This window comes from Typopeltis vanoorti, chromosome 2 (genome assembly GCF_054136105.1).
Source record: "Typopeltis vanoorti isolate ZY-2024b chromosome 2, IOZ_Tvanoo_1.0, whole genome shotgun sequence".
Taxonomy (NCBI): domain Eukaryota; kingdom Metazoa; phylum Arthropoda; class Arachnida; order Uropygi; family Thelyphonidae; genus Typopeltis; species Typopeltis vanoorti.
Genome location: NC_143550.1, coordinates 70,867,945 through 70,886,676, shown reverse-complemented (window position 1 = coordinate 70,886,676; position 18,732 = coordinate 70,867,945). Strand labels below are relative to the sequence as shown.

General features: G+C 34.2%; 1 protein-coding gene across 1 annotated transcript in view; it reads right to left on the bottom strand.

Annotated features, from left to right (window-relative positions):
• Hpf1 (Histone PARylation factor 1) overlaps window positions 1-17,894 on the bottom strand; it is a 60,836-nt gene extending 42,942 nt beyond the window's left edge. Inside the window, exons 1-2 of the mRNA XM_090405875.1 lie at window positions 17,720-17,894; window positions 3,083-3,143 (exon numbers count right to left, since the gene is read on the bottom strand). Coding sequence (XP_090262001.1) covers window positions 3,083-3,143; window positions 17,720-17,851 — 193 coding nt within the window. The 5' untranslated portion in view covers window positions 17,852-17,894. The remainder of the gene's footprint in view (window positions 1-3,082; window positions 3,144-17,719) is intronic.
• Between the last annotated feature and the right edge of the window lie 838 nt (window positions 17,895-18,732).

Genomic DNA, 18,732 nt, shown 5'->3' with positions numbered 1-18,732 from the left:
GGTGTTCTGAAATTTACTGTTCTTTGTAAATCTGATGTAGCTAATACAACCTGGTCATCTGTGAATAATAATATGTATATCTTTGTGTTTTTCTTATATTCAAAACAAGTTCTGCAGTTTCCAAATTGTTACTTTTTAAAAACATCTATGCTACTTAGTGGTTGCCTTGTAATTTCCTTTTCCATTGTGAATAGTCATTCCAGGAACCACTTGCAACCCTCAGGCTTTCACTGCATCCACAATTACTTCTCTCCATATAAGTCCAGCCATTCCTTCTTTCTTCCTGGAGGTGACCAATTCACCACTCTCTTAGGCTATCACCCCCCCATCTCTGTTTCTCTCTTGGTGCATCCATTGAACATGTCTAAATCACCATAGCACCCTAAGCAGCCACCACATTTTCCCATAAATTCAATCTTTCCATGTCCATAGCAGTGTCGTTCTGAATTCTCTAAAGGCGAAAGATATAAGATATGTATACTCTGTCATAGACCTTCCAAAACTCTTATACATCTCATCTACTTTGCATTCAAAGTCCATTTTCTTCCCCACTCCCACACACCCATAAATCAGAACACTCTCTACTATCATTTACGGCAGTGTTTCTCAATCTATTTTCTGTTTTATACTACAATTTCTTAATTAGTCTATCACTCCAGTCTAGGATCGATTTAACAACAAAAATCACCCCTCTAGAACATATGCATATTGACTTGAGAAACATGATTTAGCTCACATCACCCAAAGTACTTACTATTCCAATTTCCTTCATTATTTGAAAAATCTTGTTCCACTGTACTAATCTTGAATTCCTTTTCTAAATCTATAAAAACAATTTATGTAGCTTTATTTATTTCCTTTTTTGGTCTGTTATTGTTCTTGTTACTAGTACTGCTTCTCTAGTTCCTTTACCATTCTGGAATCCCAGCTGATCTTTATCTAAATAATGTTCAATTTTTGATTTTTTTTCTATGCTCCACTACTTTATGACCTTTGAAGCATGTATGAGTAAACTTAACATTTGATGATTTTTACAGTCTGTTGCAATCCCTTTCTGAGATGCTGTTACCATCTTCACAGAAATCAAATACTTCCTGTTCCTCTTGATAGATTAGCCTAATCACTTTAAATAAGGTTTCTTGTGTGGCATCTCCCAGATTTTTTAGAATTTCTGCAGGTACTTCATGTTCCTACAGTTATCATGTTAGGTAATTCATTACTCACTCTTAATATTTTCATCTAGTATTCTAGTATCTCTGGTCTGAGACTTTCTTTTTTCAAATTAATTTTTTTTTTTTTTTTTTTTTTGTCTCGCATGACATAATTTTTGTTTTGGGATTGAAGGTGTGAGCAGCAATTATTCAAATACCTTGGAAGCTCCTCTCGTTTTTAATTTATATTTAACTTTTTTACATATTTGTTCTGATTTTGCGGAACTGGAAGTATTGTGAGCACTGGAGCACGTGTGAGTGAAAAGACCACTAGTAAACAGCTGGTTAGAGCTGTGTGTGAGAGACATATATATATATATATATATATATATATATATATATATATATATATATAGTGATATGGAAGAGTGTTTTGAACTAGTGAGAAAAAGTTCTGTAAGTAGCAGTCTTTCAGGAAGAAAGATGTTTTAAAAGTGGAATAACAATTGTGGAAGAAATTTATTGGAATTTGATAAATGAAGCTTCTCATATCGGAAAAAAAATGTTTATCAGATATTAAAGGTTCATTAGCAGATTATCCTCTGAAACATTTTGATGGATGTTTCGGAGGATACAGTGCATTGATTTTTAAATGTTCAATCATTTTTCCCTGCAAATCCTTCATTCGAGAATAGCAAAATCTTGAAGAATAATGTGGAAAGAATCAACATGGTGAGATTTTTTAGAAGGAATTTTATGGATGAACGTCAGACAGTGTTCAAATTTGAAGATTTTATTGTGAAGTCTGAACATTTTGTATCTCTAACAAGGAATAGGAAATCTACAGTTGTTTCCGAGATAAAGTGGTTTTCAGGAGAAGAACTGTTTCTGTTGAAAAAATAAAGAAACTGTTTCATTCAAGAGAGGTCCAAATGCAATTAAGAGACAATGTTCTTTCTAGTTGGTATAATTTTAGACTCCAAAACCAGCTAAGATGCAATTTGTATGTTTGTCTTTTTAGATTTTAAGACAAGTTTCTATTGTTAAAATAATATTCAGAATAATGTATAAATATATTTTTAAATGTATCTCAATATTATTATTATTATTATTACATGACACCTCCAGAGAGTCCAAAGACTCATCAAGGAAGGGTACCTACTCTACAACTCTGCCTACACCACTACACTGGCCACAACTACCTTCATCTACGCCAATGCAATCTACCGCCGACTGCAACCACTAGTATTTTCACAAAGAAACATAACATCCATATCCACGGCAGGATTTGAACCCACAGCCTTTTGGCTGGAGAGTGGATAATACGCTAGCTACTCGGTCAACCAGGCCAGCTGGCCAAGTCAAAATATTTTTTTCGCATTTCATATACAGAGGGGTGAAAACTCAATTTACTTAATTATTGTTGAAGTTAAGACAAAATTTTTGAGAAGAATAGATATTGAACTATAATAGCAAATTACATATATCTAGGATCTTACTTCTACGTGTAGATTTCAGTATAGAAAACCTGAACATAATATTACTAGTAAACTATTTTTACAATAAGTACAGTAGATAAAATTTAATAGTTTGAAACTTATTCAGTGGTGCAATCCACAACAGGATTTAATAAATAAATCACAAACTGAACTTTTTACAAATAATAAAAAGATGTTTTTAAAAATATCTTCATTATTAACTTAAGTATATCATTTGTAATCCAAAACATCCATGGTTGTAATTTTGTAAATCCTAACTGTCTGCTGATTTAATCAATTCCGTGATGACTATGCAGTATTTTTCATTGTTCTTCTCAAGAATACAAGCTGTTTCTTTTTTTTAATTCATTTTTTATATCTCATGTCATCAGCAGTTCAACATTCCATTTTTTCCTATCAAGCAATGAGATACAGAATACAATTAACTCTTACCATCTATTGACTCCGGTTTACTGGTATTCAAATAATCAGACTCTACTTTGCTTGAATCACTCTGAAAAAAATAAAAATAAAAATAAATACATTGTACGGTAAGTTACATAGCATGGAACATAGCACTGATTTGAAGCAGAACAATGCCATTCAAAGCATCATTGTTTAAGGAATTCAACAAGGACTCTGTTAAGGTACAATGTCTGCAAAATGTACTGATCACCAAAGGTGAATGGCCATTGGTTCAAAAATGTGCTGAAAATGTTATAAAAAAAAAGTTCAGAAGCGTGGGTCGAGTCAAGAGATTGAAGTGATAGATGTAACAGGGAATAAGCATGAAAATGTTTGTGATGACAGAGTAGCAGAAGATAGAACTGAGAGAAAAAGAGTAAAAGTGAATTAATTCAGATAGAGAGGGTGAAAGTAACATTCAAAAGAACAGTGTGATAGATGTGAAGAATGAAGAGTTAGCCTAATTAGGGAGATAGTATGGCTACATGAAGTGATACACACACACACACAGAATAAAGCATGAGCTACAGCAAATGCAGAAATGTCCTGGTAAGTGGTTCAACTTAGAATAGAAAGAAAGGGGTGCACAAAAAGAGAAAGGACCGCTTGACTAAGAAAGAAAGAAAAATTGAGGAGAGAGAGTGTCTTGTACGGCAATTCTACAATAGGTGTGTTTGATAAGAGAGTAATGAAATTGTGTTTCCTGGGTGAAAAAATTAATGATGTTAGTGAGGCTATTAAAAATGCAAAAGGATCAAGTGAAGGAGTTGATTGTTTTGGCTGGAATAAATGATTTGAAAGGAGACAAGTATAGAATGAGGGAGTATGTGAAAGAGTTACTGAAAGTGAACAGTTTACAAAAGAAAACAGTGAAAGAGTTAAGATAGTCTGTTGCCACGGTATGACAGAGGGCAGTTGAAAAGGAGGGCTGTGAGAGTAAAACAGTTGATACATAGGTTATGAAGGAGGAATGATATGAAGTTTCAGATGTGTGGAGCAAGTTTGACAGACAAAAGCACTTACATAAGGTAGACTGTTTGCATTTGAATGAATCTGATATTCTGTACTACTTGGAAAAAGTGTTTACTGAATGAAGTGTGATTGGATGTGAAATAATTAGGGAAACTAGAGATTTGGGAAGGAAGTTGTTGAGCAGTACACAGATACCAGTAAGATAGTTGGGTGTAAGAATGTGCAAACAATGCCTAAGTTAGTATAAAGTATAAAGACAGTAGTAAGCCTGGAAGTGGGGGTGAGAGTGCTATTACATTTTATATACAATAATGCCAAGAGCATTCAGAACAAGGGGGGGGAGGATATTTGGTTAGTTCATCATGGCCATAGGTTATTGGCATTAATGAAACATGGCTGACAGCAGATGATATAGTTAGTGGGATAAAATGCGAAGGGTATAGTATTTTCAGGGATGACAGAGAGAAAAGAATAGGAAAAGGGGGGTATTATTGTTGACAGCTGATGAACTACAACCAAAGAGAGAGAGTAGGAGTTCAACTGCAGGCAAGTGAAAGTGGTGCATTTAAGGCATGGTGTGAGTAGAGGTCAGTAGGACAAAATATACAGTTGGTTGCTGCTCAGACCAGAGGATGTGAAGGATAACGCTGATAGTATGCATCAGCAAATTAGCTCAATGAGTGAATGATTATGATGATTTATGGTTTTTAATGGCACAAGAACAGCAAAGGTCATGCTGTGCCATATCAAAGGTTATAGCAGTACAAAAGGTAAGACAATCACAAACAACTACTATGCCCACAGCAGTATTTGAACCTGCGACCTGTTGGTTGAAGAGCAGGTACACTAACTACTAAGCCAACTAGACTGGCTCAATGAGTGGAAAGAAGGTAATTATTATGGGGGACTTCAACTATGGGAACATAAATTGGAAGGAGGAAAGGAGACATGGGAGGGAGGTAAAAAATTTATGCAGTTACTAAGGGATAATTATCTGAGGAAGCATGTGATAGAATGTACTAGGAGTTGCGAGTGCTAGAACTAGTAACTGCATTAGAGAATTTGTCTGTAACCAAGATGATCACATTGTCACCAACTGGTGAGAGTGATCATATGATCTTGACCCGGGAGGTGGATAAATGTGTGGAATTTTCAGTTAAGAGGGAATGTATGTGGAATTACAGAGCTGGTAATTATGACAAACTTAGGAGATTGCTTGAAGAAATGTCATGGCATGAGAAACTGCAAAAGCTGGATGTTGATAATGTATGACTAAACAAACAAACACATGTAATAACCACAGTAATAAATTACTAATTATATGAAGAGCCAAAGGCTTCAATTCGGCGACGTAAAATTATTAAAGTAAAGGGATATTACATCCCATATTGTTTCATAGCTGAATATAGAAACTATATAAAGTTCAGCGAGTCCAAGCGTAAGCAAATACCTGGATAGTACAACACTACATAATCCATATGGTAGTGCAACACCAGGGCAACTCATAGTAAGGGTGGAGCAAGCTCCAATCACTTTTCTTGGTATTTACCCATAATGTGAAACCCAGCTCCTAGGAGCTGTATTATTGTTCTACATTATGAGAGAAGGTCACTACCCAGACCAGTTTCAACCTTTATTGAGGTCCCATCAGTGAGTAGGTAGACCTGGATAATACCAAGTTTGCAGTGAACAGAACTTACATGCCTTACTATAAGAATTGCCAAGAAGGTGTCCTAATAATTTGTCCTAATAGTTCGCTGCAAACTTGGTATTATCCAGGTCTACCTACTCACCAATGAGACCTCAATAAAGGTTGAATCTGGTCTGGGTAGTGACCTTCTCTCATAATGTAGAACAATAATACAGCTCCTAGAAGCTGGGTTTCACATTATGGGTAAATACCAAGAAAAGTGATCAGAGCTTGCTCCACCCTTACTATGAGTTGCCCTGGTGTTGCACTACCATATGGATTATGTAGTGTTATACTATCCAGGTATGTGCTTACGCTTGGACTCGTCGAACTTTATATAGTTTCTATATTCGGCATGAAACTCTTTGAGTTTCTTATTCGGCTATGAACAATATGGGATGTAATATCCCTTTACTTAAATAACCACAATAATAAGTTTTAATAAATAAATATTTCATTCTAAATATCATGGGACATCGTCAGTACAGTTAATTCAAACAATACTAAGAATAACATACAGTTAGGGTGCATGATTACAATGGAATCCTAATATGTGTGCAGTAGCGTGTTATAGAATTAAATTAAAATATATAGGAGGGGAAAAAAAATAGATTACATTAAAATAAAATAGCATATATGAAAATTATTTTACACAATTTTGTATGAGAATTTCCAATAGTTTAGGAATAGCAAGAATGTCAGTATGGTTTAGATTTGGTCTGTGAAGTAGGGCTTGAGCACTTTCTTTATATAAACGTTTATGTTTATATAAAAATCTATGTAGAAGTTTGGTCTTTTTCCAATGGATCATATGGTTTGGGTTTACAACTCCATGTTGTGAAAGGCCAGATTTCTATGGTTTGATAAGAAGGATATGGTCTTGATGTTCCGAAATGCATTTTTGAACACATCTACCTGTCTGTCCATAGCAAGACAATTTACAGGAGCGTGAAACCTCGTACATGCCAGGTAGCATCAGAGGTGAGTTTGTCTGGTAAGGCCGGCTCAATGAGTGGAAGGAAGGTCATTTCAATTCTGATTTTAAAGATCTGGTTGATTGGCTTGTAAGTAGTAGCAAGTTTGTATTTTTTCATAATTTTTGAAGGATGTTTGGAGATGCCTTTGACATAAGGTATGGTAAAATGACTGATTATTTTTTGAGTTGTTTTAAGATTGTATCTATTTAGTATGGCTGTAATTTTTGATTATTTCTAATTCTTGGTTTAGAGATTCTTCAGAGGAGCAGAATCTGTGTGTTCTGGTTACTAATGATTTAATGATGCCAAATTTTTGAGATGGATGATGAGCAGAAGAATTGTGAATGTAGCAACCTGAAAATGTTGGCTTGCGATAGACAGAAGTGGAGATGGAACCATCTTCTTTTCTTTGGATGTTTAAATCCAGAAAGAAGATACCCTGTGGAGATTCTTTTTCTAGCATGAATTTGATGCGAGGATGAAGGAGGTTTATTTTATCTAGAAACAGGTGTAGTTCTTGTTCGGAATGACCCCAGACAGCAAAGACGCCATCAACATATCGTAGCCAAATTTTTGGGTTTAAACGTGAAAAATTTTCCTTCAAGGTATTCTAGAAACAGGTTAGTTAAGTTTGGTAATAAGGGAGACCCCCATTGCTGTTCCTTCCTCTTGCTTGTAAATTCTCTTTCAGGGTGAAGTAACCAGACATAATAATAAATTTCAGTAATTCAACAATATCGAATGGAAATTTTTGAGTTAATAAGCATACGGTTTCCTTATGGGGAATATTAGTGAAGAGGGAGACAATGTCGAAGCTAATTAGCACGTCAGTTTCGAACAGTTGAATGTCTTATTTTTGCATGAAACTCTGTTGAATTTTTAATTGATGACGCTGAGTGTCCTATGTGAGGATGGAGAATGTTAGATAAAAATCTTGATAATTTGTAAGTCGGTTTGCTAATAGAATCCATGACGGGTCTGAGTGGAACGTTATTCTTGTGAAGCTTAGGTAAACCTTATATTCTAGGAGGCCTAGCATGGTATGACCTGAGTTTTTTTTATTGTTTCTTCATCTAAAGAAGTGGTTTCATCAAGTAACTTGTTGAGCTGTCTTTTTGGTAGGATCATAATCAAGTTTGGCATATGTATTTCAATCTCGGAACAGTAAATTCATTTTTCAGTCATATGATATGGTATCTAGAAGAACAGTGGTATTTCCCTTGTCAGCTCTGGTGATGATTATGTTTTTATTACGTTTTAAGGGGGTAAGAGCTTTCAATTCTAATGTTGGGATATTTAAGCCAACATCAGAATATGTTGATGACGTCTTTGCTGTCTGGGGTCATTCTGAACAAGAACTACAGGTTATGATAGTACTACATGAAAAATTTATGTCATTACTAACTTCCTATCTACAATTTTCCTCCAAATCAGTCTGTTACTTGTCAAGACTCCAACATTATCAGATCTTATATTTCAATCGGCACTTTGTACTGTATCACTCCACCTATATCTTGGTCCTCTTTTGGGTCATTTTCCTGCCAACTTGGCAGAGAACACTTGTTTTGCTAATCTTTTCTTGCCAATTCTATTTAAGTGACCATACCACCTGAGATTAGCTCTGCTAACGCATTCCTGGATGCTAATAATGTCAAGTTCTTTCCTAATATCCTCATTTTTAATATATGATATTGCCATTGATGCCATTTGTTCACACCTCTAATCTTTCTCAGGACTCTCATATCTGCGATCTCTAGTTTTTGGTCAAGTGTTTTACTTCTGACCCAGCTCTCAGATCCATAAGTTAAAACTGGTTTGAACACTGTCTTGTATACAGCTAATTTAATGTTCGGACTAATTTCTCTCTTATTCCATATGAATTTATTCAATTGACTTCCCACCATACCAGCTTTGCTGATTCTATTGTCTATTTCTATATTTAATTTACCATCTTCACTAAAAATCGTGCCTAAGTAGCTGAAATGTTTCACTTGTTCCACAGGTTTTCCATTCACAACACAGCTGACATTTTCAATGATTCTGCCTATTTTCATTGTCTTGGTCTTTTTATTGCTGACCTTCATACCATATCTATTACAACAGTTATTGAATTTAGTCAGAGAATCTTGCATACTTGTAGCAGATTTATTTAGAAGTATAACATCATCCACATAAAGCAAAGCGCTGACATTAACATCTCCAATTTTGATATCATGTTTAATATCACTTTCCTTCATAATGTGATCCATATAGATAATGAATAACAGAGCGGATAATGTACATCCTTGTCTCACACTTCCTTCAATTCTAACTGCTGACTTACAACTCAAATAAAGACAAAGTATTGCTTGATATAATGCCCCATTGACACCATATAACTTTAGTGTATTGAATAGCTTTTTTCTTGGCACCTTGTCATATGCCTTTTCCAAATCAACAAAACTTAAATACAGATCTCTGTTATATTCCCATTCTTTCTCGACTATTTGTCGTAAAGTGAAGATCTGATCCTGACAGCCTCTATTTGGTCTGAATCCAGCTTGTTCTTCACCAAGCTTTTCTTCCACAATTCTTCTCAACCGTTTCTCAAGTACACTTGCATAGATCTTGCCAGGAACATTCAGTAGGGAAATACCTCTATAATTCTCACATGCAGTTTTATTTCCCTTTTTATATATGGGTACTATGAGAGCGCTACTCCAATCATCGGGAATTCGTCCCTCTGTCCAGGCTTTCTGAACTATGCAGTGCAGCCACTGTAAGACTCTTATGCCACCATATTTCAGCATTTCTGGTCGAATATCATCTACTCTGCTGCCTTTCCACATTTCAAGCCTTTGATTTCTTTTTCTACTTCAAGTATGGATATGTATTCCTGACTGCATGCCTGGTCAGTGTTTTCTACCACTGTGCTATCACTACTTGTTTCATTTAGCAATTTTTCAAAGTAATTACTCCATACTTCAAGGATATCTTTTTCTCCTGTTTTCATGTCACTTTTATCATCTCTAACTCCTTTTAGAGATGATAAAGATGACATGAAAATTTTTCTTCCAGTCCAGAATATGTTACCACCTTCTTGATATTTATTTTCTATGTTCTTGCCAAAGTCCTCCCATGACTTTTGTTTAGCTAGTTTTACACAGTGTTTCGCTTTCTTACATTTGTCTTTGTATTCTCTAAGAGCAAAAGCTGACTTATTTGCCAGGAACTTTTGATATGCTTTCTTCTTTTCCATCACTGCCTCTTTAACTTCCTGTGTTCACCATGGAGTTCTGATTTTTCTATCCTTGCAGACAACCTCACCACATGCCTCTCTGGCAGAATCAATCAATGTTTTCTTCAGAGTTTGCCACTGAATCTCTAAGGTTTGGTTCCTGTTCTCAAACTCTTTCATTTTTTCTTCAATAAGCTTTGTGTATTTTAGTGTACAGTCACATCTGAGAGCTGCTCAACTTTTATTCGCTTTAAAACTTTCTTACATGTTATTCTTTTCAATATGAAATTCAATTTTATCCTGCTCAAGACCAAATAGTGATCACTTCCAATTTCAAATCCTCTGCACACTCTGGTGTCCTGCACCAGGGAGAAAACATCACTATCAACAATAACATAGTCAATGAGACTTTTCTTATTCCTAGCCTCTTCTCTCCATGTGAATTTGTACACATTTTTATGTTGGAATATGGTGTTAGTAATAACCAGTCCATGTCCTGAGCAGAAATCCAACAGATATTTGCCATTATTATTAGCTTTGCTCTTTTCTCCAAATTTTCCCAAAATATTTTGGTATGTCTGACAATCATTTTGTCAATATTTTGTCAATCATTTTGTGACAATAAATGTAACTTGGCAGAGAACACTTGTTTTGCTAATCTTTTCTTGCCAATTCTATTTAAGTGACCATACCACCTGAGATTAGCTCTGCTAACGCATTCCTGGATGCTAATAATGTCAAGTTCTTTCCTAATATCCTGTTACCTTTATCCAGCTCAATTATGACTGCATTTTATAATGCAGTCATAATTGAGCTGGATAAAGGTAACAGGTTTACAATGATACTGTTAGACTTTGCAAAGGTTTTTGGCAGGACTATTAGTGATACAGATAATGCAGAAATGCTAATATTATAATAATTGGTGTTATTACATAACTATGAACAAAACAGACACTCAGTTTCTTGTACAGATAAGTAAATTATCATAAAATTTTGAAGAGAAAAAAATAAATAAAATAAATGCAGCTGATGATACACATTTGCCATTGGTCAGAATGTCTTCAGATCGATGCTTCTGGTTCTTCTGCAATACTGTCCCACACACGTTGAATGTTTTCCTCTATCCTGGCTGAACAGGGTCTCTGGATTGTGATGTCACTTATGGAACCTCTCTTGCTAGTAACATTCAATCAAGTGACAAATCATTGTTTCTGAAGAAGCATTTCTGACATTAAAACTGAGGCAATATGCTCTTTGCATTAGAATAATCAAATGCTGATTTTCAAAATAAAACCATACAATATTAGTTCACTGTTGGGTTGTGAACTTTGCCATGATTAATTTTCCAAATGTTCCTTAGAATACCTGAAAAATATAAAATGAAAAAAAATTAATAATCAAAAGTTATTCACATTTTAAACCCCTTCGTGACTTATGGGCACACCTATAGAAATTAGTATTATTGCCTGACACCTCCAAGGAGTCCAAGGGCTAATTGAGGAAGGGCATCCACTCCACAACTCTGTCTCCAACATTCAATCCATCAACCACAATCATCACCTACACCAATGCCATCTACTGCCTGCCATAACCACTAGTATTTTCACTAGTGGTTGTGGTGGGCAGGATTCGAACCCACAGCTTTTTGGCTGGATTAGGTAAGGTTAGTAATGTATCTTGTTTTCTTAGCAAGCAGCTCTAATAAACTTTATCAATTTTAAAATTCATATTTTTTAAATATTAGCTGTTAAGTGTGGCAGCATTAAGCTTTAGTGAATGCATAATTCCTGCACTGCCATCACTGCCTTCTGGTGTATATACTTTAAAAGAAGAGAAGATACTATGATGATCCAACATAATATTTCATTATCTTTACCAGGTTTTTATGGACAACTATCTTTGAAATTAGTCCAATGTTTTTCAGGCTTCTGATTTACTTTGATTTTCTGAAGTAGTTCTAACTGCATCAATTCACCTATATCTTGATCTTTCTCTGGATGTCAGAAAGATCTAATCTTTCTTCATCTGTTTGTTTATGCCTGTACTATCTTACATTAGCACAGAATAACGTCATGAATATTATGTCTCTTTTCCAATATCTTCAATTTTTATATATTTATGCCCTGATGTCACTTTTCTGCTATTCTGATTTTCCTAAGAATGCTTATTATGTATTTTCTGAAGTATTCTAACTCTTTTATTTCTAACTCAGATTCATATCTTAAAATTTTTCGTATCAAACTCATCAAATAAAATTTGGTTTCTTACCTCATACAATATAAATGTATTCACCCAACTAACCATACATTATCCTCACTAAAAATTATGCTTAAGATCTAAAATGTGTTCTTTGTTCTCCAGATTCGCTGCTTAAGAATAATGACTTGTTTTTGTTTGTTTTCTTGCATATTTTTACAGCTTGTGTCTTTTTATTGTTGATTTTCATATCAAATTTGTCAACTGTTTAAGAGGATAACACTGCATAAAGTAAAATCTAAGCATCATATTCCCTTTAAATGAATAATATATATATATATATAACCTAATATAAGTGTGTGTGTGTGTACACACACACACACACTGATATTCGCAGTGGCTATATTGCATAATTCAGAGGGCCTGGTCAGAAGGTCAAAATCCTATGGATTTCGACCTTCTGACCAGGATTGGAGTCAAGCTCTCATAGTTCCCATCTACTTAAAAAAAAAAGGGGGGGAATAATGCTGAATATGATAATTACAGAAAAAATTCTGAAAAGAGGCTGAGAAAAATTGTGGAAAAGAAACTGGGAGAAGAACTGGATTCATTTCAGGCCAAATCAAGATCAGATTTTCACTTTACAACATATAGTTGAGAAATCATAAGAATATGACAAGGATCTGAATTTAAGTTTTGTCGATCTCGAAAATGCATATGATAAGGTGTCCAGGGAAAAAGCTTCTCAAAACACTATAGTTATATGAGGTAAATGGAACATTATTCAGGTGAATACATAGTCGATATTTAAGTAGTAAGCAGCAGTTAGAATTGAAGTAAATACAGGAAGATGGTTTGATGTAAAATTAGATGTAAGATAAGGATGCACATTTCTCCACTCTTATCTATATGATCACATTATGAAAGAAAGTGGCAATGACCTGATATTAGAATTGGAAATATCAAACTTAGTTCTTTGCTTTATGCAGATGTACTCCAACACACATCCAGTGCAAATCTTCAGGAACAGCTATAACACATTTGGCATGAAAATCAGCAATAAAAAGATCAAACTATGAAAAAGGCAGGAACATAAAAAACTTCAATGCATTCTGAATGGAGAGCCTACAGAACAAGTAAAATATTTCAGCTATTTAGGCACAGTTTTTAGCAAAGATAGCAAGTTAAATCTGGATATAGACAACAGAATAAGCAAAGCTGGTATGGTGGAGAGCAGTTGAATAAATTCATATGGAATAAGAGAGAAATTAGACAAATCACTAAACTAGCAGTACACAAGACAGTGTTTAAGCCAGTTTTGAGTTATGGATCTGAGAGTTTGGATAGAAATCAAGTATTTGATCAAAGATAAGAGGCAACAGATATGAGAGGTCTTAGAAAATTAGGAGGCTGAACAGATGGCATCAATGGCAGAATCATATTAAAAATGAAGACATTAGGAAGAAACTTGACATTGTTTTCATTGAAGAGTGTGTGTGAGCAGGGCTAATCTAAGGTAGTGTGGTGACCACCTTAGATTAGGAAGGAAAGGGGATTTTCCTGCCATCTTGGCATTAAACACCTTAGCAAAACAGGTGTTTAATGCCAAGATGGCAGGAAAAAGACTGAGCAGAAGACCGAGGTCTAGGTGGATTGATTCATTCAGAAGTGCTTTAGAAGAACAAAATGTTTGACAAAACAATATTGGAGGGCTGACAAATAACAGACTAATCTTGAGAAAAATTGTTGATATGAGACTATTAATAATGTAAAATAATATCTTAACCATGCAGTGCTGTCATAGTAGCCTGAACATCCCTTGATGGTAATTGCCTGATATGTATGCGTACATATCAGGCAATTAATGATGATAATGACAATATATTTACATACATAGAGTAAACTACCATTTATCTGATTCTTCATTTATCAGAACAGTGAGTTCAGATAATTGAAGTACTATTACATGGTGCTGTAGCAGAGAAGTCAGTTGACATGCAAGGGGCAGTTAACTGAATGGTCATTGTTTTGAAGATTGAATAAATGGTAGATTACTGTGTATGTGTACACACATCTTAATGATACGGTCCTTAATATATATATATGTGCACACATGCCAAAATAATATTTCCCTTAATGATATAGTGAATGCAATATGATTATCTCACAGCTGATTTAACCAGACAACTGTATTTCTGCACATCCTTCAAACCTAAATGCCAATTTGTAACCTTTTTTCTTTTTTATATGACTCCTACCCACAAAAGGTTGTAAATAAACTATAGTGAAGTAGTACTGTGAGTGAACTAAAATTTTTTTCTATTTTTATTAAAGCCTAAAAAAAAAAACCTTACTGCATCAAAGCAGTATAAGAGGCCACAGATATGAGACACTCTTGATGTAGTGAGGTTTTTTTTTTTTTACACAAAAGGTCAGGTCAGTAGTGTTAATGGTTGACCAAGTTATTGTGAATTTATTTTGCTGTGTAGATTGTAACATAGTTGTTTCTTTGTACGTGTGCATATACTCCAGATGATGACATTGATATGAAGGTCAAAACGTTGAGTGATTATTTTGGTTTATATTAAACTGAAGTTTTACTATAACACACGATGGTTATTTCCATAATTTTTTAATAATGAATGCTGATCACCATGCAACTATGAAGGATAGGATTGTTACTTATGTAGTGTTCATAGTGTACAGTATATATTATATATTCAAAGAAGAGCACATAATACTGACTATTCACTTGATGAATTAACAGATATCACTTGATGATTAACAGATATCACAGAAAGGATATCACTGTACAAAGATGAACAGCATTACAGAACAGTAACTGCTTGTCTTTATGCCAATAAAGGATCCATAATAACGACATCCAAATCACTTCATATGAGAGAAATAGACTTATGAGAAACATTAGTGGACCATGAAGCTGCAGGAACACCTATGAGGAAGAAAACATTCTAAATTACATTAAATTATCCTCTTATGCTAATCTCAAGCAGTCCACTGCTTTTCAGATTTCCCAGTCACCAGTGTGGCAAGGATTAACTAGGCAATATTATCCCAAATTCCATCTCTCACAAAACTCAAACCTGTGATCAAGCCCAACTTTTCTGTAACTCCAGAATAACAACTAGTCAATCATTAGATACAAACAGTGATATGTAAGGATATGTAATGACTGAAGTTCTGCCAACTGTAGTTCTTACATATTGTAAGAAATTAATTACTGTTCATTTTAAAAATTTTTATGGAATTTACAACCGTGTTAAAAAACTTTTTTATTATCCCGACGTTTCGATCTTCACATCATGATCATCATCTGGAGCATACATAAGTATACAGAACAAGCTGAGTTACATCATTAACTGTAAGCTAGAGAAACAATGATTTGATCACGTTATTCTACTGGCGTGACCTCTGGTGAATAATAAAAAAAATAAATAAATAAATAAAATAAAATAAAAATAAAATAAAATAAGAATTTTTTACATCAAGCTAAATTCTATTTTTACAATGACAGGAATAAACATTCTTTTAGATGGTTTTCTTTCAGAAACAATTGGTGTCCTATTTTTAGTATTACAATTCCTATTTTTTATTTACAATACTGGATTTTTCTACAGTCCTGTTTATAGTTGTTCTTGGTGAGGAAGGTTGAATATATACCTTCCATATGTTTGGGATTTTTAAACCATCATTGTTGTTCAGAATGGGGTGGTTGCTGATAATCTCGCAGGCTTCCTTGAATTTCCGTTCATACCATGTTCTAGTGTGATGTAGACAGCTGGTGGTTTTCCAGTCAATTCTGTGTAAGGTATTCAGGGCATGATCAGAAAGGCCAGCTTCACCATAATTATTATATTTAATGTGTCGTTTATGTTCTTTTTGTCTAACAGGAATAGTGCGTCCTGTTTCTCCTATATATGGTATGTTGCAAGTACAATAAATCCAGTATACTCCAGGGTGAGCTAGTGGAGGGAGTGGGTCTTTGGATGAGTTGAGTAAGTTTTTTAATTTTGCAGGAGGCTTAAAGGTGGCTTTGAGGTTGTACTTTTGTAGTACTCTGTTTATTTTGTCTGATATTCCTTTAATGTAGGGAATGGTTATAGTTTTACTGTAGTCTGGTTTGTCTTTGTTTTTTATTGTGGTTTTGTAGAGAATTTTGTTTATAGTATTTTGGCTGTATCCGTTTTTTTATAGGTTATTACTGATAATTTTAAACTCGTCTTTCAGTGCCTATTCACTGGAACAAATTGTCTGAGCTCTGTTTTTTAGCGTGTTGATGACACCTAGTTTTTGTGTTGGGTGGTGATAGGAGTTTATGTGTATATATTGTCCCGTATGTGTCGGTTTTCGGTAAACAGCATTTTCGGTTTCAGCATTCATTTTAAAAAAAAAAAATTTTTAAATGAATGCTGATCACCGTGTAACCCTAAAAGAAAAAATTAATTACTGCATTACCAAAAGTGAATTTTGCATACCTTTCCGTAAAGCACAATTCAGAATTCCAAACATGTTTGTTCTGAAAGATTTCACTGAAATACCAGCAATTTAAGTGAAACTACTGAAGTTTCACTTAAAATATTTATTTGAAAAAATATGTATCAGTACTAGAGGAATATCGGCCACTGTGGTCTGGTCTGTTGAAGGGTTCCACTGCAAAGTTTCATATGTATAGATGGGCAAAAAAGAAGTGACTCTATGCTCTTTCATTACTATCCAAAAATAGTATTTCCACCAGCATACCCAAACTACAAGATTAAGCACAAACACTATCTACCTCTCTCTCTCTCTTCACTGGGAATCTTTTAGTTGCGAACTCTCACTGGACAACCATGTCAAAAGAATAGGTGGCTCATACGCTGGTCTTAAAAAATGATGATACTTTACTTCATCCTGTCACTTTGTGCTTTTAATATACAGCTAATGTACATTTTTATAAGCACATAAATTCAATACTTTTATCATTAAAATTGGATTAAGTAACAAATGTTCTTAAATATTTTTGACATTAAATTCAACAAGATATAAGTTTTTTTTTTGTTTTTAATGTTGACTTCATACTTAGTCTAGGTACTTTCTGGAACTACACAACAGAAGTCCAGTTTGCAAATGTTTTCGTATGTGTGATTCGTATGAGCATATTTATCATGATTACTGTACACCCCCCCCCTAAAAAAAAAAGAAACGAAATCTTTCCTTTAAGATATACTAAACACTGTATCTTAAGGAGTAATAGCTTAGAAGTCGGCACTAAATTATACATTACAAAAACGTTGCTCCTAGTTCAAAGGTTCCAAAATTATTTTCGCCTCGAGTCCACCATGCAAAGTTGGTATCAGCTACATCTTTCCCCTCCCTTTTAATAGTTATACGAATTATATTTATAACTAAGGGGTCTTCATTTCTCCTTCTGATGGTATTCCCTCGATCTCAAGGAAGAATGGAGAAAATTACTATACCTTTAAGATTACGACCTTCAAAGTATGAGGCGACGGGTATACATAGATACTTAAACCTATTTAAACACGACTCTTTTCAGTTTCATACGAGCATACCTCTGGTTGTGGTGTAACAGGATGACTGTATTTTTTAAGATGATCTTTATTTTTTCGATAGCACGAGTCCCCATACTTGCAAGGTATCAAGGTGTCACTACCTCTCTTTTCCCGCCGTGCCATTTTGAACATTTCATATTTTTCTATTATTTCTCCAGTTGAGTTGCGAGTTGTAAACAGTAACAGGCGTAGAGGTCGCAACTAAATCAAACAGTACAAAAATATTGCATCTTACTTTTTTACTACCCCTCCTCCCGCTCCATTGGTTTCAGTTGTAGGTATAGCATAATTGTTGAAGATTCTATAATTGATTTTTATAATCACAATTAATATGGTAATGAATATGAAATGAAATTTTATTTAATTATAAAGTATAATTAATTGATTTTTTTTATTTTTCACACTCAGACCCTGTTTTTGGAAATCGGTAAGCAGCTGGTCTGCACTTCTTCTCATGGCCTTGGGAATGAGTGCGCTCCGCTATGCTTGGTTATGAGGCGATTTCTTAATCCACGCTAATATTTATTTGTATGTATTCATATGCGTTCAACAGTCGATTATAATGACTATCAAAAATCGAAGTATCTTCGGGGAAAAAACAGACCTACATTCCTGCGCCATAGACTGACAAATTCTGAAATCGACTGAGAAAAAAAGTTCCTTTAATTAAAAGTACAATTTAAAATGTTAATATGCTACTTTGTGAGATGGCGCTGGATTTCTTTTCTAATTTTTTTTAATGAAATTCAGTAGTGTTTAAACAAAATATCACCTGAAATGTCAGTCATAAAAGTGCCATTTTAGCCTGATAAATCCAGGGTTACCAACTGCTAACATTACAAAACATGATCATTCGCTGAGTTCAGCCCTCATTACCAAGCAGTAAATTAATAAATACTGTAAATGTATATATATATATATATATATATATATATATATATATATATATATATATATATATATATTTTTTTTTTTTTTTTTGCCTGTTCCCTCCACTAGGGATGAAGTTATTT